At 37.5% G+C, this 23608-nt stretch overlaps 1 protein-coding gene across 1 annotated transcript in view; it reads right to left on the bottom strand.

Annotated features, from left to right (window-relative positions):
- Positions 1-441: 441 nt before the first annotated feature.
- LOC134855274 (integrator complex subunit 12-like) overlaps positions 442-23608 on the bottom strand; it is a 313709-nt gene continuing 290542 nt past the window's right edge. The window contains exons 2-8 of the mRNA XM_063871753.1: positions 13388-13568; positions 12752-13296; positions 6448-6514; positions 2274-2420; positions 1630-1963; positions 1106-1267; positions 442-802 (exon numbers count right to left, since the gene is read on the bottom strand). Of these exons, the coding sequence (XP_063727823.1) occupies positions 573-802; positions 1106-1267; positions 1630-1963; positions 2274-2420; positions 6448-6514; positions 12752-13296; positions 13388-13558 (1656 nt within the window). The 5' untranslated portion in view covers positions 13559-13568 and the 3' untranslated portion in view covers positions 442-572. The remainder of the gene's footprint in view (positions 803-1105; positions 1268-1629; positions 1964-2273; positions 2421-6447; positions 6515-12751; positions 13297-13387; positions 13569-23608) is intronic.

Below are 23608 nucleotides of genomic sequence, written 5' to 3'. Positions count from 1 at the left end.
ACATTTTTCGTGACCTATTCATTTTTGCTGTTCGATAGTGGAGTTTTGCTCATTTCAACAAAAAAATGAAGTGAGCTTAAGAAATTAAAAGTCAAACCGCGAAATACCAAAATTGAGCTTGAACAAATTTTAGGACTTTTTCCTGAGAAAAAAAACAATGAAAAAGCAGGAAGACCTATATAATCATTACTCGTAAGAATTGACTTTTCAAAATTAAAAATTACAAAACCGAAGATAAACTTCAAAAAAATTTAAGTACAGTTAGTAACTAGAAGTAAATTTTTGTTCAACTAAGCTATGTAATTTTTGAATCAAACGCTAGGTAAAAGTAAAAAGAAAAGCTGTATTCGCGAGAAAAAAAATGGAACTCGTTTAGCCAGCACGAACACAATCTGTGCCTTGTGTTTTCTGACAGTGCTTCTGTTAAAACTTTATGCAGTGTGATTTCAGAAAATATTTAATTTGTTTTACTGTCCATTATTTGCAAATAAATAAATAAATACAGTTTACTGAAACTACTGTTTTTTTAAATTGCTGAGTCATTTTCATTCATTACCAGTTATGTTTTCTGTTCACAGAAAACTATTACTCCGTTTCGCCGTCGCTTTTTTCTCCATCATTTTGATCCGTTTCATTGCAGCTTCATTTGAAGAATGAGACGGGTTGAAACTCTTCGAGCCACTAGTGGCGTTACTGCTGCTGCTTGAGGTTTGCTTGGCTTCTGTTTTCTTAGTGACTGCAGTTGATACAGACGAAGTGCTGTCAGTTTGTTTCTTTGATGTGACAGGTTTGGATGACGCTCCTGTAACAAAACGCTCCGTAACTCTTAAGCGAATTTTCCTATAATATTTAGTTTGCAAAGTCGAGACTCCTCAAAACAGACAGCAACCTTTCACGACTATCAAGCTTACATTTTAAGGCTTAGGTATGTTCAGATACCAGCTTATAAGACAAAGTTCCATTACTGTAATCATAATTAGATGTTTTGCGAAATTTCGAAAATTAATTTGATCGGCCATGTTTTCTGTAAAAGCTGCCACCTTATTCGCATTAATCAAAGATCAGTCTCTGATTGTATAAAAAATGTACTTGGCTCATTACTTACCTTGAGAAGCTGAAGATGGTGAAGTTTTTTGAGGCAGTAAAGATGATCCTGGTTTTCCGAATATGTCGTCTGCAAACTTCAAACTGTTCTTAACTCCCCCACCCTCTGCTGTGATCGGCGCTGACCTTACAGGCGAAGAAGTGGACCTCATCAATGCATTATCTGGCAAAAAATAAACAAATGAGATCCATAGAAAATGACACAGAAACCATAAATAGGAAGCTTAACACTCATTTGTTCCTTTTGAATAACTTCATGCTGTCATCGTCATCAAAAGATTTAATATCATCGCATGGCATACTTCTTGGGTGACCAGACTGATAGAAAGTGTGCCACTTAGCGTGCGGCTATTAGAATTGAGTTTTTTTCTCACATTTGCTACTAACTCAAAATGAAAATTATTTTAATCGCGCATGCTAAGCGGCACGCATGCAAGTCGCTACACCCCCACATGCTTCAATGAAAAACAAAATGAAAAATTTCAACCCTGCAAGCATTTCCAATACTTTTAAATGAATTCTTACCCTTGCTTATTGGAGACCCCTTAGCCCCACCACTTTTTCCAGACCCCGCTGTAGTTTCCGAGCCAGTAGCCCTCGCTGGAGTCAAATTTCCCCACGCCGCTGCCAGATTCGAAAAAATTCCTCCTCCCCCACTCGCAGACGGGGAGCTAGCTGGTGATCCGCCACTACTAGAGCCCAAAGATGCCGCTGGAGCTAATTTTGATATAGCTGATGATTTGGAAGCTAGCGATAGCACGCCTGGAGCAGTTAGTTGTTTTTCAGCCTTTTCCGTCTTCATAACCGATTTCAGCGGGTCTTTGATCTTGATCTTGCCGCTTGAATTGCTGGAGTCTTTCTAAAACAACGGTAAAACATACTAATTGGACATTTTGGTACGTAAATCTATCTTTTTTTGTCTTCCACATAACGCAGCGAAAACTTGGGGCAATTCAAGAAACTGTGTTTATATAATTCCCATATATTGGCCCTGCTGAACATAAGTCTGAACATGAGTCAGGAACAAAAATAAGGAAGTTTAGAGCTCAAAATGGCAGGTTTCAAAAAATAGACATTGTGCCATCGGGATATAGAACCGTTTACATGTTTTTTTTCTCCATATTTTGATTGGCAAATCACGCTATCCAAAAGCCACGAGTATTACTCACATTCTTAGACACTTTCGTTGTCGATTCAGCTGATTTGCCGCCATTATTCTCTATCTTCTGCAGTGTACATAATCTGCAATTCCAATCAGGGGTTGATGAATCATTAGATGCAAAAGCAGAGTCGGCGACAGGCGGTTTGTGACAATTCTGTAAAAATCACAAAACTCCCAATCTTAATATCGAAAAAAAACTGAATTCTTTTACACTATTCTAAAAAGAGTGGTTCATGTGGTAATTGTTTATGCATTTTGAGAACTTACTAACTTGTCAACTTGGTTATATTAGCCCATTTGCATAATATATTGCAATACTGATTCTAGGTGAGTTTTAGAAAGTCCAACTCAGGGTTTTTGATTGGAAGACATTCTGTCTATAGTGATAAATTTTGGCTGAGAATGCGAGTACTTTATTAAGTTGAACTATATGCTGCTAATAGTTCAGCTTCAGAACTAAATCTACACAAAGGTACTTCAATTCCTTATATTCTAGCTCATGACGTTTTATATCAATGCTAGCAAGTGGACGTTTAAAAATACTTTTCAAATTGTTATTGTTAATTTTAGCAAAGCTTGACTCAAATTAACGCAATTTTCAAAAACGAACGTAAAAAATATTTGTATAATGAGAAAAAATTCTAACACATCTGCTTGGCAAACAGGCAGATCATTCCCATACAACAAAAAAGAGCAAAGTTCCAAAAACTGATTCCTGTGAAACCCCACAAAACAATTTCTGTTGTTTTGATTGGCTATCACTAGTTTCTACAACTGATATGTTTGTCAGAGTAGAAATCAAAATTTCAGAGATTGGATATTTCTGAGAGTAGAAATCAAAATTTCAGAGATTATAGATTGGAAACTCCATGATCTACTGCATTAAAGGTTTTTGAAAGATCTACAAAAGCACAAGCAACAAAATCAGAAATTGCATCTACTGTTGACCTTATATTTCTGTAGCCCAGTTATTGCGGTGTTATTATATTTTCCTTCGTGGCAAACTCAGATATTCTGATGCTTTGCTTATAACAGGTAGCAATGAAATTGGCCTGTAGTTTCAACAAACAGTCTTGGCTCCGCCTTTATGTATAGTGACCACTTCAGCAATTTTCAGTGCATCAGGAAAAATTACAATCTTAAATATATTGGTTAAATAAGAGTGCTAAGTAAAGCTGCTGCGTTTGGAAATTTCAAAATCAAATTACTAAGTTCGGTATTACCATGGGACTTAAAGCTGAATCTATAATTTGTTTCAATTACTATTATTTTTTTTCAGTTACTTATCAGTTTGTTTTAGTACAACCGAATTTTGTGTAGTTTTGATAGATTTGTTATTGAAAGCAGCTATCACTTTTTTTTGCAAAAAATCGTCCTACTTTCAAAAACGTAGTCAATCAAAGAATCCGATTTTGTATCAACATCGGTGTAGCGATCTGACTAGTTGAAAACAATTTTTCTATTGGCTAGTTGAAAACAATTTTTCTATTGGCTAGTTGAAAACAATTTTTCTATTGGCTAGTTGAAAACAATTTTTCTATTGGCTAGTTGAAAACAATTTTTCTATTGGCTAGTTGAAAACAATTTTTCTATTGGCTAGTTGAAAACAATTTTTCTATTGGCTAGTTGAAAACAATTTTTCTATTGGCTAGTTGAAAACAATTTTTCTATTGGCTAGTTGAAAACAATTTTTCTATTGGCTAGTTGAAAACAATTTTTCTATTGGCTAGTTGAAAACAATTTTTCTATTGGCTAGTTGAAAACAATTTTTCTATTGGCTAGTTGAAAACAATTTTTCTATTGGCTAGTTGAAAACAATTTTTCTATTGGCTAGTTGAAAACAATTTTTCTATTGGCTAGTTGAAAACAATTTTTCTATTGGCTAGTTTAAAACAATTTTTCTATTGGCTAGTTGAAAACAATTTTTCTATTGGCTAGTTGAAAACAATTTTTCTATTGGCTAGTTGAAAACAATTTTTCTATTGGCTAGTTGAAAACAATTTTTCTATTGGCTAGTTGAAAACAATTTTTCTATTGGCTAGTTGAAAACAATTTTTCTATTGGCTAGTTGAAAACAATTTTTCTATTGGCTAGTTGAAAACAATTTTTCTATTGGCTAGTTGAAAACAATTTTTCTATTGGCTAGTTGAAAACAATTTTTCTATTGGCTAGTTGAAAACAATTTTTCTATTGGCTAGTTGAAAACAATTTTTCGAGCAACTTTTTTTTCATAGTTCTTTTTATTTTTTCACTACTGCCTTAATTTCATTTCGATGTTTCACGAATCTTCGCCACGCAGCGTCTTTTTTAATAGCAAGATACTCTAGCAGAAGTTCCCTTTTATGGCTATGTTTTTTTGCAGTAATCATAACCTATTTTTTTTGTTTTGTATGTTTCATTTTTCATTGGAGCGATATTATCTAGATCTCCATTTACAGAAGTACTGCATACAATTGAGAAAAACTAAGTCATTAAGTTATTTTCTTTTTTCAAGCTTGCTCAAAACTGTTAGAGGTTGTTTTTTTTTTGCTTTTTTGACAACAAATGATGTATCACTCGTGTTCCGCCTGTCAAAATCTGATGCATAAAATTGTATTTTTCCAGAAACTTGCTTTTTCAAACTTGTTCTTTTTACTTTTTGAAATTCACCTTATCACTCTTTCAGGCGAGGATTACCAGAATTTCAATTTAATTTTTTATTAAACAAAGCGGCATAACTCGACGTCGAAAGCCAGTGCAGAAGGAAATCCATTATATGACCAAAAAATTATTTAAAAAAATAGTGCAGTTTTTTGAGCCTCAAATCTGACCAGAGCTCGGACAACTGTCCCTCAATATTTACTACTCTCTGCTGCACTTTTTTATATGGGTTGCATAGTTTTTCCAAGTATGAGGAGCATATCAGTTTATTTATATATTTTTATTATTATTTTATTTCAAAAGCATGGAATGTACGACCACAAAAAGCAAACTGATTGGAAATTCATAACTACTCAATGATTCTACGCCATTAAAATTATCTCACGGGGCATATTCTAATGCATTGAACAAATATATCTTTTCAGGTGTTTTATTACTGTTTTTACTCTATCTGCAACTTAATGGAATTAACTTAACGGATAAATGCGTTTCTCAACAAAGGAAAATTTCTCAGAGCAATTCTTGCAGCTAGATAAGAGAAACCCCTTTTTAATTTCAGAGCCAATTCGGATCCATTTTCAACCTTGTTATCACAAATCGTATTTGAGGCAGACATAAAAAATGTATTCCCCCAGCCAACCTTTCAATGTCACCACGCAAAAACGAAAGATGTCAACTTAAAACTTTTTGTACATACAATTTATTCAAAAAAAAATATTTCTTGGGGGTTTCAAAAACACACTTTGTCCAATTTTAATTAGATAAAGTAGCCGAGAGTCAGAATCTTGAAAAAAAAACGGCTTCGAGGATATTTATAGTCTAAAAATACAAACTCTTGTAATCACTCACAGAACTAGAAGCTTCAGATTCAAGTGAACTTCTAAGTCCAGTACACCACTCAAAACTTAGTAAGGGGCGTAATGAGGAATCACTTTTAATTGTGCTCCAGTTTTCTTATAAAAGCAAGGGGAGTGGTGGTGAAGCGGTTACGTCTCAAACGAAAGGTCAGATGTTCGAGGCCTACCATGATCCGTTCTCGTTGCAATATATCTTTATCTTAATCAGGGGCACAACAGCAGTTCTCCGCTAAACAGCTCGTATGCTGGTCCTTTCCCTCGCGTCAATGGCAGCGTAGTTTTTCTAGGGGAGAGGCGGTTTTTCGAAAACTTGCTGACCTTTTTTTTAGGTCGACCAATTTGATTTCCCGAACTCTCCGAAAATTCTAAAAGGATCCTATTTTGTCAATAATTTTCTGCGCTGCAGGAAAATTTTTCAAAAAATAGGCCAAAAACGTCGGTTTGGACGCCGTACTTAAAATTATGCTAAAGAGGGGACTCTTTGGAAAAATTGCAACTAGAATTGAGGGGGAGGGCGGTCGCCCCCCCCCCCCCCTCGGCACGCTGCCTCGTGTATAAATAGTCTTATCAGCGCTTACAAAAAAAGTTAACACTTTATGTTTCCGTTTAGGAAGCCTTTTCCGATAGCTAGGCTGCACCTGTTGCATTGAATTCAAAACAAACAAAAAATTCGAGAATACGCACTTGATGGAATGCTTTGCTGCAATTTCTACAAGTTACAATCTTGTTTCCGGAACTCGACACTCCTCCACTAAAACATAAAAAAAAACTATATGAATTGCATTATACGCAAAGAAAAAGTGGCACTGAACATGAACAAACGAGAATACTAGTAGCTAAGTATTTATTTCTCAAATTAGCATTTGTCGCACATTATCCAATGAGCTATAGCTCTGTGGTATAATAAAAAACGAAAAGCTGAACAAAACTCAAAAACTGTGGTGTTGGTTTGCTTAAATATCCAGAACAAAAACTGAATCTGCATCATTTAAACTAGCAACCAAGCGCAGAAATTTCTTTCTAATTGAAAGTAAGCAAGCCATGAAATTCTAAACAAGGAAATAAATAGAAGGAAAAAAGTTAAATTGAATTTAGTGAATTCAAATCAAGATAGACGATCAAGAATAGTTTCAAAAAAATTCAAGGAAAAACGCATGCCGATTGCCAAATATTTCGTTGATCAAGTTGTCAGTCAAGATAATGTCAAAAGATTTTTTTAAAGTTAAAAAAATGCAAAACTCAAGGATTTCACATGTCAAACCATCAGGCAGGATGAACTAAATTATAAAAACGTCTGTCTGCAATTAAGCAAACGGCTAAACGAAAAAAAAAGAAGGATTAAAATTACAGCTTATCAAACTTTTTGAAGATAATAAAGAAATGAGAGGTCAGAGTTTCAGGCAAGTTAGGTAACTTTATTATAATTATCTGTAAGAAATTATTTGTCTTTGGAAGTAGATTATATAATAGCAGACGCAAATCCTCAGGGCTGAAAATCAAATAAGGGGACATGATTTCATTATATATTTATTTGAAAATGAAACAGATAAAACATTAGAAGCGTCTAGAATTGAGGAATAAACTTCTCAAACAGGTTGCTGTTATAACATTTGGTTTAAATTTGAACGCAAATTAAAAGATGAACTGATTTATTGTTAAATACTAATTAGGGCATCACTTGAAAAAGCCCATCTGGACCTTTGATGTTCTTAAATATCAGAATTATGTAAATTAACAAATGCCTATTGAAAAACTTCTGATATGGAAACATATCACACAGGGGCGAAGCAGAGCTCCGCACCACTTTCGATAGGAAAATCAATGACTCTCATTATTAACCAGAAAAAATTCAAAAACTTATAAAATTTGAAAACAAATCCGAAATCTATGAACTGAATTACCTGCAACTTTAGAACATTGCCAACAGACAGAAGAGTCATGAATGCAAGGAAAAAAACCGCTTGTTATCTCAAAAAAAACATCAAATTTCGAATTTCAACGAAAAAATATGTACCCTTAACGCTCTTTTTTGAATTTCATGAACGATTTATGATTGGCACTTTTTGATAAAATTAACCCAATGTGAGCAAAATTGATCAATAGGTAAAATGATTATTGCCGCTGAAAATCTGATAAATAAATTCCATTTTCGAAACAAAATTCGATCACGTTTTTCGAGACCTTAGCACTTTTGCTGTTCGATTATGGAGTTTGTCTTCCTTTTCTTAATTAAAAAAAAATTGAACTGAAAAAAAAATTAAAAGTCAAACCGGAAAAACTCTAAAATTTGAGCGTGAACAAACGTTAAGACTTTCTTCTGAAAAAAAAAAACAAACAAAAAAATCATTAAAACCTTCATAAGAGTATTAAATACGTTCAAGATTCTTGAAAATTCATGACTCATCATTTGCAAATGAACCGACAAATCGAAAGATACTTCAAAAAACTTTATAACTTTCAACACAAATACGAAATCTTGGAACTTAATCACCTTTGAACACAAATACGAAATCTTGGAACTTAATTACCTTAGAACCTATTTACTTGTAGAACATTACCAACAGACAAATGGAAAAGAGTCATGAACTCAAGAAAATTTAAAAAATACTGACCTGTTTCTTGAAAAAAAATCACGTTTCGAACTTTAATGAAAAATTATAACCTTTATTGAATTTCATGAACAATTGATAATCAACGCTTTTTTGATTAAAAAAAACCCAATTTGAGCAAACTGAATCAATAGGAAAAGTTGTTATTTTAGCTGGAAATCTGATAATTAAATTATATTTTCGATACTAGAAGTCGTGACCTTTACAATATTGCAGTTCGATTATGGAGTTTGTCTTCCTTTTAATAAGAGAAATGAATTGAACTGAAAAAGAAATCGAAAGTCATACGGCAAAAAAATCGAGCGTGAACAAATTTTAAGACCTGAAAAAAAATCATTAGGACCAACATAAGAATTTCACTACGTTCATGACTCCTGAAAATTGATGACTGTCATTAATTCCAAATGAAACGACAAAAGTGAGTAAATGACCTAACTCAAAAATAACCAAGAGTCAAACCGAGAAAAAGTAAATTTGAACCTGAAAAAAAATTAATACTTTTCCTTAAAAAAAATCACTACGTTTATCGAATCTTAAACAGAACGGGCATTCACAATGCTGACATACTCAAAAAAGCCTGTATTCTGTCTGTTCGTAGAAGGAAGTAGAGAAAGAGAGTTATTTACGTGGAAAAACGTTTAGTGCCAGACTGCAATACCCTTTCTATAATCAAATTTAAAAAAAAAAAGATTTTTTACTCATTAAAATTTGTACAAAAAAGCACCAATCTTAAAATAAGATGAAACTTGGGGATATGGTTTAGATAATCAAACGTAAATTATATAATGGAAAATGGTTTTCCCAATGGTTTGGTTTTCAAATAAGAAAAATTATCAACAAGAAAAGAACGCGTAGTTTAAAAAAATCTATAAAAAATAAGCCTCTTAACAACTGTTACACAAAGGCAAATTACACACAAAACACGTGCTCTCCACACCTTGCAATTTAGATTGAAGATTTCGGCACCTTGAATTTTTATATTGAACCATTCATATCAGACTTATTTAGTGGTTTTCGAGAATATTGACGAAATTTCTAAAAAAAAACGGTAAACTTAAAAAGGAATTTTTCCGAAGTGTATATTAGCTTTTAAACAAAACAGATAACGCAGGGAAAATCTTAGCACCATGTTATTGTAATAAACTATCAACCTCAGAATCAGCAGTACAATTAATGAAAAAATAATAATAATTTTTCAAAAAACGGGCAACGCTTCAAAAACTGGACATTTTCAAAGGCCATATTCTTCAAAACTTAGGGCATAGCCCTTTGCGCAGGTAATATTCGCATAACTAATTTTATTCTTTCTTTAAACCCTTAATTTCTGATTTGGCAAGGTATTTTTTGAAAAAAATCAAAAAGTTTGAAAAATTAACCAAAATGTCAAAAATTTCCTGATTGAGGCCATAACTTTTTTCTACAAAATTTAGCGAACAGCCGATTGAGAAGGTGATATCCCCATAAATTAGTCTTTTTGATCCTTGATCTCAGATTAGTGCATTTAATCTTTGAGAAAACGAAAAAGTTCAAAACAAATAGGCCAAAAATCCACCTGAATTTTTCGAAGGCCGTAGAATGTGAGGTAAAAGGAAAAAAGACTAAGGAAAAATGCAGGCACATTAAATAGGCACAGTATTTTGAGAAAATTGAAGTTTCTGCAAAAAAATGCTAAAATTTTCCGAAGCTTCGCAAAAAAAAACGAATTAACAACAAATCCCATACATTTTCGTAAAACAAGTTTTTTATTCAAACAGAAACTAAGACTGGCCAAAAACAAAGTAGCAACATATGTCATTAAATTTTTCATGCTTAAAAAAGCTTAAATATGATTTAATTGAAATCTACCAGAAGTGACAGCAAGTGAGCACTTTGATTTGCTACTTGGGTTTTAAAAAATCTTCGTAACATTAGACGCTCAGCTCAAATAAAGCTTGTAACTCTGTCTACACCTACTTTTACTCACAAACGCAATCTAGTGTTTTGTGAATTGAATGGTCATACACAATTATTTAAGATATGAAAAACTGAACTTTGAAAACATTTAATTGTATTTTGTAGGCTAAATTCAAATTTTTTGGCGCTTCCAAGGAAGAGCGCTTGATGACAAACTGTAAAAGTAAGCATATACTTTAACCCAGCTACCGGTCGTTAAATACATGAAATCAGTACAGAAAATCATTTTCTGCCCAAAATTCTATCATATTTCAATTTTGAACAAAAACTCTCTAGTCCTAACTGTTTTCACCAAGTTTCAGAAACTTTTTCACCTCGGACAACCAAAACCAGGTAGGTACAAAATCGACACAGAAGCGAAGCATAGCTTCGCGCCACTTGCGATATAACACAAACAAAAAATGACAAGTCGAAAAGAAAGTCGAAAAAAAAATGAAACATGTTGAAAAAAAAATAAGTGAACCGATTCGTATGTCTCGAAAAAAGATAACTAGAGGCCCAGCTAAAGCCGGGGGTGCTGTTTGTAAAATTGGAATTTATCATACTGATGCAGGATGAAATATTTGATTTAAAAAATTGGACTTTGCCCAAAACCTTAGTTGTTTCTCTAGTAAAAAAAAATGAGGCTGAAAATATAAAACGGTAAAACAAAATGTTCTTATTTCTCGATAAAAGAAAACTATGGGCCCCAGCTAAAGCTGGAGGTAACAAATGGATACTTTCGAAAATCGTGAAACTGATGCGGGATGAAACTGATACTTTGCCCAAAACCTTAGCCGTTTCTTTATTAAAATAAGAGAGTGAAAATTTATCAGAAAATGCAATCTTTTCAAATACATAAAATTTTTCTTGCAAAAAAATGCACTTCTTTTGGAACAATTCTTGCAACCGGTTCTTTCGATTGAACTCTTCATCTCGTATTTGGTAGGGTAGTTTCTAAGAAAATCAAAAAGGTTGTAAAAACGGTCAAAAATAAAAAGAAAACTTGACTTTCGGAAAACAATAACTTTCTCTGCAATAATAGGGTCGTGGCCGCTTAAGCAGAAAATATTCCTAAAACCGGGTTTCTAGATTAAATCGAAACAAAAAAACTACAAAAATTTGACTTTGCTGCTAATCACACTTTTTGTGTAAAAAGATTTGTGCGTAGCCCCTGGACAGAAAAGATTCGCACAATCTGTGTTTTAATTGATCGCAAAACTCAAGATTTGAGAGGGTACTTTTCGAGAAAAGTCAAACAGTTTCGAAAGACGGTACAACAAACCAATTATTGACTTTTCCGAGGCCATAACATTTGTAGTAAAAAAAATGGACGGAGTGGATTATGCAGGGGAGCTTTCCACAACCTTTTGGTTTCGATTGAAACCAAAATCTCAGTTTTGGGAGGGTAGTTTTTGAGAAAAATCAAGAATAAACAAAAAGTTTAAAAAAACCGAAAATTTGACTATTCCGAGGGCCAAGACTTTTTGTAGAGAAAAATTGAGGCGCAGCCGTTAACGCGAGGGAGCTTCTCATAACCGGTTTTATCCATTGAACACAAAATCTGAGATTTAGGAGGAAAAAACAAAAAAAATCCAACAATATGGGTCAATTATTCACCCCACAGATTTTTCGAGGACTGTAGGGTAAAGAAAAAAGAGACCAGAAGATTATGCAGGCGCACAGAGGAGAAGGTAATATTCCAATGATATACTTTTTTGAAACTCTGTAGAGTAGTTTTCTAATTAACGAAAAAATTTTAGCAAAAAGTGAAAAAAATTTTCATAAGCTTTTCAAAAAAGTAAAAACAAAAAACCCAATCCCATATATTTTTATAATACCTGATTTTTTCGAACAGGAATTTTTTGGCCGTCGAAATAACAATATATAATTTGGCTGAGCTTGTCCAACATCAGTCAAAACTATTTAGTCGAAAAAAAACACAGGAAAAAAAACAAAATTATTCAAAATCAGTATTGGTACAATGACAAATTACAGAACTTCCAATTATTGTAAACAAAATGAATATCAAAATAAAATCCATGCTTCACAGAGTAGGCCGATAAAAACTAGTACGAGAAAATATTTATGTTATTTAGAAAAACGGGAAATGAATCTAGGCCGAAAACCACGAATCTCACATTTCAAGCACAATGCGCGCACCAGTTCCAAACATTTTTTTTGTGAGCTGATCTCAAGCTACTGAGATTCACGTCAAAATTTATGGTGTTTTCTTTCAAAACTGGTATCTCATATCCCTCATGTACTGTATGTCCATTTAAAAAACTTCACACTGCTTCTTTTTTTTCTCTGTATGAATCTTTAAACTTAACAGCTGGAGTCAGTATTGACATTTTATTTGTTTCTAGTTGTTTAAGGGTTGCGGCTATCGTCATTGTTATATCATTAAGGCCGTTTATATAAACTGTCTTTTAACATATACGTACCTGCATAAGTTGCAAATCGTAGCATCTAAATCTGAAGCACATTCAACTTTCACTTCATTCTGTCCTGATCTAGAACTCTTTGGTTTTTTGTTCGATGATTCGCCCTCTTCTTTGCTTTGCTTGTCATCAATATCAATGTTCTTCGATTTACTTTTTGATGATTTCACTGAATCTCTATCTTTGTCTTCTTTGCTACGCTTTTTAGGATTACCACTCGAGCTGTCTTGACCTTCGAGACGCTTTCGTTTGCGTTCTTCCTTTTCTATCGAAGAGTGCTTTTTCTCAGGTTTCTCATCTGAATTAGAAACCTCAATGTTTTTTTCTTTCTTGATTGTTTTAGCAGGTTTAGAAATATCGCTATCATCGATCACTTCAATTGACGAATCTAACGACTCAGAAGACGGTATCGGAAGTTCTTCTTCAACCTCGCAGCCGCCAATCATAGAATTTGAGCTCTCGTCTTTTATTGAAAATTTTGAAGTCGTCTGTACCTCTTGTTTACCAGATTTTTTTGGCTGCCTTCCGTCGTCGGAGCTGCGCTCCGTCTAAGAAACAGTTATTTCATTAAAACAATTCTAATGAGAGATAAAAAACGATAACCAATATAGTGTAGAAACTAATATTATTTAGTCTTACTTTCACAACTTTATCCTCTTTAGCGGTGGCAGAAACTCTACCTTCATAGCCTTCATTCTCAAGCAAATTATACGTCAAATTTCTCAGCTTGTCATAAGCATCTTTGTCTTCAGAAAGAAAGAGCTTCAACGCTCTCACATATACAGAGTCAGGGTCATAAACAACAGCCATTTGAAACCTAAAAAAAAATTAAAATTCCGCGGAGAGTTGATAGCGGCGTATCGATTACTAAACGTGAACTCCCATTTTAAAATAATCCACCAAATAAAGGAAATGAAAATTTAAATCACTAACGCTTTTGCACCTTTGTGAATCATGAGGTTGAAAGAAATATATTTTTTAGGAAAGGATCGTCCATTATATTAGCTTAGGACATTTGGCAACCACGAAATTTTAAAACCAACCTGTCATAATTTGGCCAATATCTAATTTGCGCGCGCCATAATTATACGCAGAGGCGAAGCTGACTTTTGCACTACTTGCGTAACAACACACAGATAAAAAAACGAAGTCGAAAAAAATGAAATTGTGAAAACAAAACTAGGTGAACCAAAATGTTCCTAAATCTTGATTAAAGATAACTATGAGTTCAATAAAGCTAGATGTAACTGAAGAAATTTTTGCTAAAAAGTAAATTTCAAACGTTTTCGCAACTATGTGCATTTTTTTTACAATAAACTACTCTAAATGACGATAAAACATCAATTTACAAATGTTATTTACAATAAATCACATACAATTTGGTTCTAAACCATCATGATAAAAAATTAGCCAATCACAGTTGACCTCTAAATTACTATTAAGAGGTCAACTGTAACTGTTTGATATTTTTTTAAATTGTTATACTCATGCTGAACGAAATGGATAACTTCAAAAATTGAATAACCATAATTCATATATATTAGCAAACTGTATCATTATCCATATATATGTATCATTATATCAAAAACTTAGTTTTTAGTGGCAGTAGACATAATTATAATTTAGAGATCTGCTTCGACTTTTCACCCTTCAAAGTCGAAGATACTATGTTTTGGATCAACTCATGATACATCATTTCATTTGAATGGATCAATGAAATGAAATAATGAAATGAATAAGTTTAAAATGAAATAATGAAATGAAATCAATAAGTTTATCACAACAATTAGCCTAAATGTTGTGATAAACTTATTAATTTTTTTTTTTCAGGACAATAACAACTAAAATTTCCGAAGGGAAAAAGCATAGTACGATAATTTTAGCATGCTGGTTGGCAGGACTGTCAGACAGAGATTAAATAGTTTCATGTAATATGATACGCTCATAATGGTACGCTTGTAAGAAGGCCCGGTACGGGATTTTAGAGACAAGCTCTTCAAGCCGCGATACACCCCCTCTACCCGGACAACCCCGCCGGAACCTCCACCCGTGAAAAACCAGGTTATAATCGCTTTCATTTCTTTTTCATTTGTTTTTAAATCTTGTTCTCTATAGTCCATTTATTATTCTATTCTATCTCTTGTTTTGTCTCTTTTGTACCCTGTTTAGTGAATGTCCGAGCCGAAGAAAAGGCCGAAGTGGCTACCCAAGTGGAGCAGGAAATTGGTAATACGAACCTCAAGGATCAAGTACTGCAGCCCCAATGATGTCGGAGCCACAGTTCACTCGTACAGAGGTGCAAAACTAGCCAAACTTGCCGCTACTGTCTTGCGCTACTCCTCGCAGAAACTGAACTGTGTTACTATAGTAGCAGGCTTTAATGATAACTTATCTACAGTTTCAGACTTTGCTAATGATTGGAGATTTTTAATAAATTTGATATTTCAGAAGTTTAACCCAAATGTGATTATTATCCCCAAAACCATCATCTCTGCAAATAATCACTTCATAAACAGAAAACTTGGTGCCTTAAATAACTCTTTATTTCGACATTAAAACATTTTACCACTCAAGAATTCGAATTATTTTCCCCCAATCTAAAGGTTCATTTTGGTGCTAACATGTTTTGTAAAGATGGTATTCATTTTTCTTTTTATGGCAATAAAATTTTCAGTTTCTTGCTCGCTCAGCTAACTTGTATATTGTAACATTCGCCCGGAAGATACATATCGACGGATAACAAAACTAAGTCTTAAGACGACTGGCTAACGTCTAAACAGAGCTTTGCATGCTTTTCACCGTCTCTACCAAGCCAGTACTTTTCGGTGGTCTTTCTAACATCGGGTCGACAAAAACGTTACTGCTCTCCGGCTTCGACCAGAACGCTCAAATTAACTGAATTACATGCAACTAGTGAGCTCATGGCTGGGTCTCAGTATCCCCAGACCACGAGGTCACTCCTAAAAACAGGGTTACTACTTATTATATTACTATTGTTTTTGTTCAGTAGATAAAAATCATCATCTCCATCGAAGATGGATCAACCCTCTCCCCCCCAACTCCTAGCACCTCATCCTTGTCAAAACTAATCCAAATATCAATTAAATTCAAGTCAGGACATGACAGGATGCTAAAAGTTTACGTGGCAGGATAAAAGTTTCAGTTCTTTTACCCTTCCGGATTGACGAATCCGCTGAATCAAGCTCGTTAATCTTGATTTCCTCCTATTCCGGAAGGCTGTCTCTTATCCTTCACCGTTGTTCGCAACGGCCTTGCAACTATTGTAGCAGCACAATAGTTGCAACTCGGAATGTCGTCTGCTATTCTGTAGTTCGTTGTCGTTTTTAATCTCGATTTTCGTCCTGTTCGCTATCGCAGATAAAGTTGTTCTCTTTTTTTCTCGTTTTTTTAGCCAGAATGGCCGTTTCTGACGTTTCTCAGAAATATGACGTCCTAATTCGAATTTTTGAAAATTAAAAATACTAGAATATTCCAGCCCTCACCGTTTGGCCAATCGTTCCAATAACGTTCTTAGTTCTTAATAACCACAAATCCGGAAGGCTTACTGCTAAAAATTCGAAGTCTGCACAAATTGCATTTTGGCCATTCGGGTCGAATGCCACATACTCCCCGGACAGTCCGGTCAATGTCCTCATTGAATCGCGCAATGTTCGTAAAATCGTTACCGTGTCATCGAACAGAATTTACAAAATGCACGAAATTACTTTTATCCACGTCACATCGACTCACTGCAGAATATAAATGGTATCATACTACATCACTATAGCCTTCAAATTCTCACATTAATCTGCACATTGAGGATATGACCTAAGATAAAACATATTTTCTGACTTCCAGTGTCAATGTCCCGATTAAAACTTTTTCTCTTAGATTTAAAAGGTGTTGGCTTGCAGGACAGTCCTGCCAACCAACAAGCTAAAATTATCCTACTATGCCCTTCCCTTCGGAAATCTTGCTTGTTATTGTCCTGTAATATTAAAACTAAGAAACTTTTTGGTTAGAAAGAACAATGTAACAACCTCCCTCTTCAAGAGATCACTCAAGTCTCTCATGTCACCACAAAGTGATCAGTCTTCCTAAGTGATTAAAAACAATCATGCAGGCTGGAATATTTAAATATACTCTCCTCTTAAGCCTTTCTAATTAAATAATAAGTGTCTCTAAAGCCACTTCTGCTAAAATCAAAATGCAAATTTATAAATGCAACAATTTCAAAACTCAACTAAATGTTTCAGTTTTCACTTGGTTGCTTGGTTTCTCACTTGAGTTTTTCACACACATAAAACAATTCTGAGTTTTAAGTTTTCTTCATCACTCCTTTTTTTTGTCTTCTTTTTTCGTCGTTTAGAAGTTCTAAAACTTCTAAATTCTTCTAATTTTCTTTCTTGTTGCCTCTTGTTTTCTCGACCATTCATCAATGTTCCATTTCTTCCTCCTGTGATACTGACTCCGCACTTTCGGTTTCCGTGTCTTGTAGCACATCGTTGGCTATCCTGACGCTGTTGGAAGCCGTCCTCCAACACTTCTGCTCTTCTACCCTCTGTTTACAGCAAGGTAGGGGATCCACGTTGGATTCTCTGTTTCTGCAGAAACTGTTGTGGAGAATCTTCTTTCAGCATCTCTGCCTTCTCATTTCCACTACGCTCACTCGTCCTGGAAATTCTTTTCACAGCGGTGGTCACGAAAGCTCGCTTGAAAGCCCCTGCTCCAATGTCCAGCTGATATTCACTGTACACTCTGCCATGCTTCGACATATGCTTTTTCGCATACTCGTACAACCATGCAGTCATGTTAGCTCTGAACCATGGCATCAATCGTTTTCTCGCCCATATCTTCTTCACTTCCATCGGAATGTTTAGAACTTTGCACATTGTCTCAAAAAGATCTAAATCTTTTAGACAATCTAATTTCCGCAATTGTTCTCTCGTCGGCGCCTCCTGTCTACTATTTTCTCTCACATGAGCTTCCAGCCATCGTATCGCCATCATAACTCCCACTATCACTATTGTTACGGGCTGTGATGAATCTGGTAAACCCATGGAGAGCAGCTCTCCAGAGTCCCAGATCAACATCAGATTACTACGCTTGGGATACCACCAGGTCTGCAGCAAGCAGTGGCAAGGAAACTCGTCATGCGTCAACATGATGCTCCTCCAATTACGTTTTCTCGAAGCTTCCAGCAATGGTTCCACTTCCATCATCACTCGGTGGATTTCATCATTCTCATCTACTGCATTGTAATCTGTGACAGTTGATCCTCTTTGTTTCTGTTTCTCAAAGTCACTGAAGTTCCCGCTCACATATCCCATGAACTTCTTTCCTAGTATTGACTCCAATTCTTCTTTGGTTCTCTCTGGAACTGCTGAGAACATCTTACATAGTAACTCGTAAGACTTTTCAGACATTCTCGCCAATCTCACATACTTCGGCACTGAGAAGGCTTGATCCACGATCGTTCTTGTACTCTTCACGTCCACAGCCACGAAATGTACAGGGTATCTGCTCTTGCACATTGGAGCCAACGTTGAACCCACCAAATATCGTGCTCCTGATGGTCTACAATAAGTCTCACTGTGTCTGATGTTCATTTCTGTCTCGATTGCTTCCCTCCATTTCCCTATGTACTTCTGCTCAGTCTGCAGAACTCCTGGGAATACTTCTACGCTGATGGCTGTGACCATCTCATGTTTCTTTTCTAGATTCAATAGTGACTCTAAAGAACCAAACATGCTGTAGAATCCTAGTGCAGTCACTAGATTCACATCGGTTCCTCCATGGCAATCTGCTATCAGTTCCGTTTCAGTTCTTGCTTTCATCACTACGTTTCCAAACAATACTGTCAATTGCTTGTGTTGTTTCTCCAGTGTTTTCACACAGTCTAGACATCCACAAATGTGACCCTCCAGTCCACAGACTTCCGCCAGACAGCTACCAGGTTTGACCCAGTCTTCTGGTCCCCAGCCAGGCAACTCCACTTTATCTTCTCCGTTGCTCTTAGAGGCTGTTATCATCACATTATAAATGATGTTGAGGTCACGCAGGTTACAGTCTGCATTCAGTTCCCTCTGTACGTCTTGTGTCGCCCGTAATATTGAGTCAGCGTTGGGACTAGGACACCATGATGGCCTCATCAATTCCCACACTGCCATCAAGCTCGTTCTCAGTAATTCATATGAGAATCCCAACCCAAACTCCACTCTCTTGTCGGATTTTGGTACTGAAGGTGCAGTCATCTCTTCTTCCAAGACCAGTCCTAATTTGGCCTGTGTATTGTTAACGCTCTTAACCGTTACAATTCTGGACGTCCAGAATCTTAGTAACACAGCCTGCTCATAATCAAAGAAGCAATCGCGTATGTCTTCACTCAGGAAAGGATTGTACGCTATCCCTATGATCCCGGATACGTAGCTATATGACTTCTTCTTGATCGGTCCACAGTATTCACTGGATTTCGGTAATGCTCCCATGGATTCTTTAGTGAGTCTCAGCTCCTTGTTTGAGAATCTCCTGATCTCGTCTATCTTTTTCATGGGTTCCAATTCCTCAGGTTCTTTCATGTTTACCCTCATCGGTTTACTTTGCTGCATATCCAGCAGTGCTAGCAAGAACAAGGCTTTCGTTCGCTCATCGCCTTCCCTCAACATTTTAACACAAGTGTTTAATGCAGGTACTGAAATCTGCTCTATCAGGAATCGAATGAAACAGAGAGCATCTCTCCGCTTCGCACACGCTACTGCTGCTCCCTCCTGGACTATCAGATCCCTCAGATTCGTCATAAGGAAAACCTTTTCTTCTTTTGATCTCTTTCTTTCTTCTGAATCATATTCTTCGCGAGTCAGTCCCATCATGCACCAGGCGAACCTGAGTTGTAACTCTGTCCTTACGTAAGGTACTGCCACGAGAGCATGTATTCTTGGCGTAGTCCTCATTTCCTCTTCGAAATACCTCAATACTACTGCTTTCCATGGAAGGCTCACTAACTGCTCGATTGTTTCCGCCTGTATGTCAGACGATGCCAAAGTTCCATACGCCTTCTGCTTGAGGGTGGTGCCTTGCAACATCATTTCCAGATAACCCTCCATGGCTTTTTCGTCTTCCAGGGCCATTACATACCCTCTAGCCGAGTTTCGGTATTCCAACATCTCCATGTATCCACCGGTGGGTTCATCTATCGACACTGTCTCCGACACGGTTAGTCGGTTGTATTCCACTGGTGTTAGTTGTCCTGCAACACTTCCCTTTCCATGATTCATGGGAGATGGCTTGAAGTCCCTCATCTTGCTCTCTCCACATTGGCTGAGTATTTCCATTTCTAAAGCTGCTCCAGTCAGAGTGCGGTCACTCCTTTTGGATTTATAACCGGTTGACTTTATCCCCGCCATGAGAATGGGTGGCACCATCGCTATATCAGTTAATACTCTATCTGTGCCAGACAATTGATAATCACCTTGCCCCAAATCCATGACTCGTTTTCTTTTCGCTGAGTTACCAGCTTTCATCGATATTTCTGAATCCACGTTCGTCTTCCCAACTCTCTGCGGCATCACTCTGCTGCCTAACTTCATTTTCATCGCATTGATTTTATCAATCACCATTTTTGATCGCATCGTCCCTCTCCTGGTTCTTGACAGGTACACCACCTCTCCTTCATCGTCCTGCGGTGTCATCTTGATAGGAGAATTCGCTTCACTCTCATCAGTGGCTGAGTCGATCAATAACTCACTCAGTCTCCCTTCACACTCATCAAGCTTGTCAAGTACTTCTCTCATCAAGGGTTGATTGAGACCTGTTTTGAGGATGGACTGGGTCCCATAGCTCTGAATCACGGTCCAGACTTCTTCCATAAACGCCACTCTGTCCAGCTTACATCCCGTCCTACTCTCATGGTCTCGGTGATGTACTTCCCATTCTTCTTCGGGCAGCGTTCCCAAGAAAGGTACTCTGGCTGAGGCCTCTATTCTTCTCCTCCGAGGTGATTCCATGAGGATTCTCTGGTCGTTATTTCTTGAATTGCCAGGAGAGCTGCTCTCCGGCAAATTCCGTTTCATTTCCTCAAAGGCTGACGGAGGTTCAAGTGTCGAGATGCCTTCATCCGCTGGCTCAGTCGTTTCCAACGTGTCTGCATTATTCTCAAGATCACTGAAGATATTGAAATCCAGGCTGGATGTTCCTCCTGTCGATGCCCTGTCGTCTTCCCCACCATCTTGATCTTGTTGCATGGGTTCTTCAGTCTGACGGCTTCCACCCTGTCCGTCATCTCCTTCTGACTTATCCTTGTTCGGGCTCACTGGTCCTTGTTCGTCAATATCGGCTTCTTCCTGGAATCTCGGTATGAGCAATGTACCGGCCGATTTATCTTCCTCTTCTCCATGGAATACTTTGATTTCTTCGCAGCCGAAGGGTGCTAGGAGGGTTCTCGTCTGCAATATTCCTCCCACTTTCATCTCCTTTTTCACACTGGTCAGGATCAATGAGGCTTCAGGCAATTCTGTCCTGCCTCTCATCCTCATCGGAGCTAAGCCTAGTCCTCTCCATCCTCATCAAATCTTCCAGGCTTGGGAGTAGCGGCGTTGCTTATTCGCCTTCTCGTCGCTTGATCCGTGTATGCAAATCGTGTGTACTGTAACACGGCGGCATTTCTCCCTACGAAGTATGGATCCATCGTTCCCACGAAATTCCCTACTCTCATTTCATTGGTTTCGAATGCTCTCAACCTAGGAGTTTGTACCACGGAGACTGCTCCGAGCAACATCCTTCTTATTAGAGGGAATTCAGGGATTGCCTCCGGTAGCTTCTTGTAATCGCCCCAGTCCTTCGTTTCTTCTCTCACCTTGTGGTATGCTGCAGTGAGACGAGGCACTCTGGTTATTTCACCATTCGTTTTGTTATAGGGTCTCAGATTCCAAAGCTTTGGAAACACCTCGATGTGTCCTCTTTCTACTTCTCCCATGCGGTCACGGAAGTGATCGTCAAAATTGATGACTGTCATCTCTGGCTCCGATATTTTTGCAAATAACAGATCTTCACTCATGAGCTCCCGCAATGTGTGCTGCTCACACCAGTTCAGTGTACTACCGTCCACTGCCGATATGAGGTTCAGGTGCAGCACCGACCTCCTATATGCTTCCACTTTAACGTCAGGGAATGCAAACGTGACTGCTGGTCCATAGATCACTGTCGTGACTCCTCTGATCAGCGCCAAGGGATCGGTTCTCATAGCTAAGCTCAAATCGGTTAATAGCGGCATGCCTCCAACATGTCGTCTAACATCTTCCTCTCTTTCAATTGTCTCGTCTTCTCCGGTTCCAAAGCGATTTTGCTGCAAGAGATATTGGATAAGAGTGTGTCTCAGGTCTCTTATTTTGTTCCACGAGTCCGTGGACTTCTTCATATCCAGATTCCTCACTCTCTCTTTCATCTGCTCTGGACAACGTGCCAGTTTCATTAGTCCTCCCAAGTTTCCGTGGGTTATTGCGATCAATGTCAGAAGTCCGTCTAGTCGCAGGTTATGTATTCCATCCGTTAGCAGTATCGCCGGTCCTTTCACGAAACTCTCCGCTCCGAATGTCACAAACAAGGCTATTAATTCCACTATCGATACTCTCACTACTGCTTGGAGGAATTCCTTTATCAAATAGTGCGAGACTTTCGGGTAAACTTTTGCCAAGAAGGACGCGGTCCATCCGGCTCCCAACCCTTCTAGCATGCTGTCTGTCCTTTCAAATCCCTCCTGTCCCTTCACTTCCTGGGTCCAGAAGGTTTCCAGAGTAATCTGACACATTCTGTTCACAAACTCAGCGGTATTTTCTCCGGCATTTTGCGCCAGGTTCACCTCCTTCAACAAGTAGGCATGTATCTTCGTGATCATTACGGGGCCTTGCTGAAAAGCATCTGCACCCAATGCCGCTACTCCAGGATTCAGGTGTAGCCACTGGTTGGCTTCCGGCTTGGTTCTCAGAACCATCGCCTCCAGATGGGCTCTCGTCTCTAGTGAGTTTTTTCTTCTTGTGTCTTCACTTGCCACCTCCATTGCTCGGAACCATAAGTCGTTGGACATTGCCGTGATCACTCGATGGTCGTCGTCTATTCCCGGTTTCAGTTTGAGTTGCCGACTGAAGTTGGACAGTTCCAACCCCAGCACTTCGTCCAACACTAACATGTGTAGCGTGTGGTCCTTGAATCCTCTCATCGCGTTTGAGATTCTGACCATACTGCAGGCAGTTCAGCCTTAAGTGGCCTCAGGTTCTCCATTTCTATCATGCGATTCGGGGCCGATATGATCACATCATATTTTCCTTCCGAAAGTAAGGCTACCATTGCGTACACAAACTTCAGTCCATCCGGGAGATGTGCATATCCCGGAGACAACGCGAATACTACTCTCAACGCCACTTTATTGAATGACCCCTCCTTCGTTGCATCCACCACTTCACCCATCGACTCCAGGATGTCTTTTATTGCTGGCCATACTGCGTTTTCTGCTGTTGCAGGATCTCTGAGCCTGCTCAGAAAACCTCTACTGTGTAGATGGTCATTGATGCCAGCAAACACAATCGTAATTGGGTTCATGTCTGTCTGCCTTTGTACCCCTATAGCCAAAGACACTGATTGCAATAGGTCTAGGTCGACCGCGGCCAACATTATGACGTCCGGCCGAAACAAAGACTTGGAGGTGTACACGAACTCTGAATTCGCTACTACCATGATTTTGGCCTTCCTCATCTCTGCTTTGTCATAGGCGGCGAAGATGGTCTCATCTTTCTTTATCGCTGTCAATCCGCCATATCTCTGGGCATCACCATCTTGGTTCACTAGTTTTGGGTACACTCTCTCCTTCAC

The sequence above is a fragment of the Symsagittifera roscoffensis genome, chromosome 10 (assembly GCF_963678635.1).
Source record: "Symsagittifera roscoffensis chromosome 10, txSymRosc1.1, whole genome shotgun sequence".
In the NCBI taxonomy this organism is placed as follows: domain Eukaryota; kingdom Metazoa; phylum Xenacoelomorpha; order Acoela; family Convolutidae; genus Symsagittifera; species Symsagittifera roscoffensis.
The sequence above is the reverse complement of the archived record's forward strand: the minus strand, read 5'-3'. Positions and strand labels throughout refer to the sequence as shown.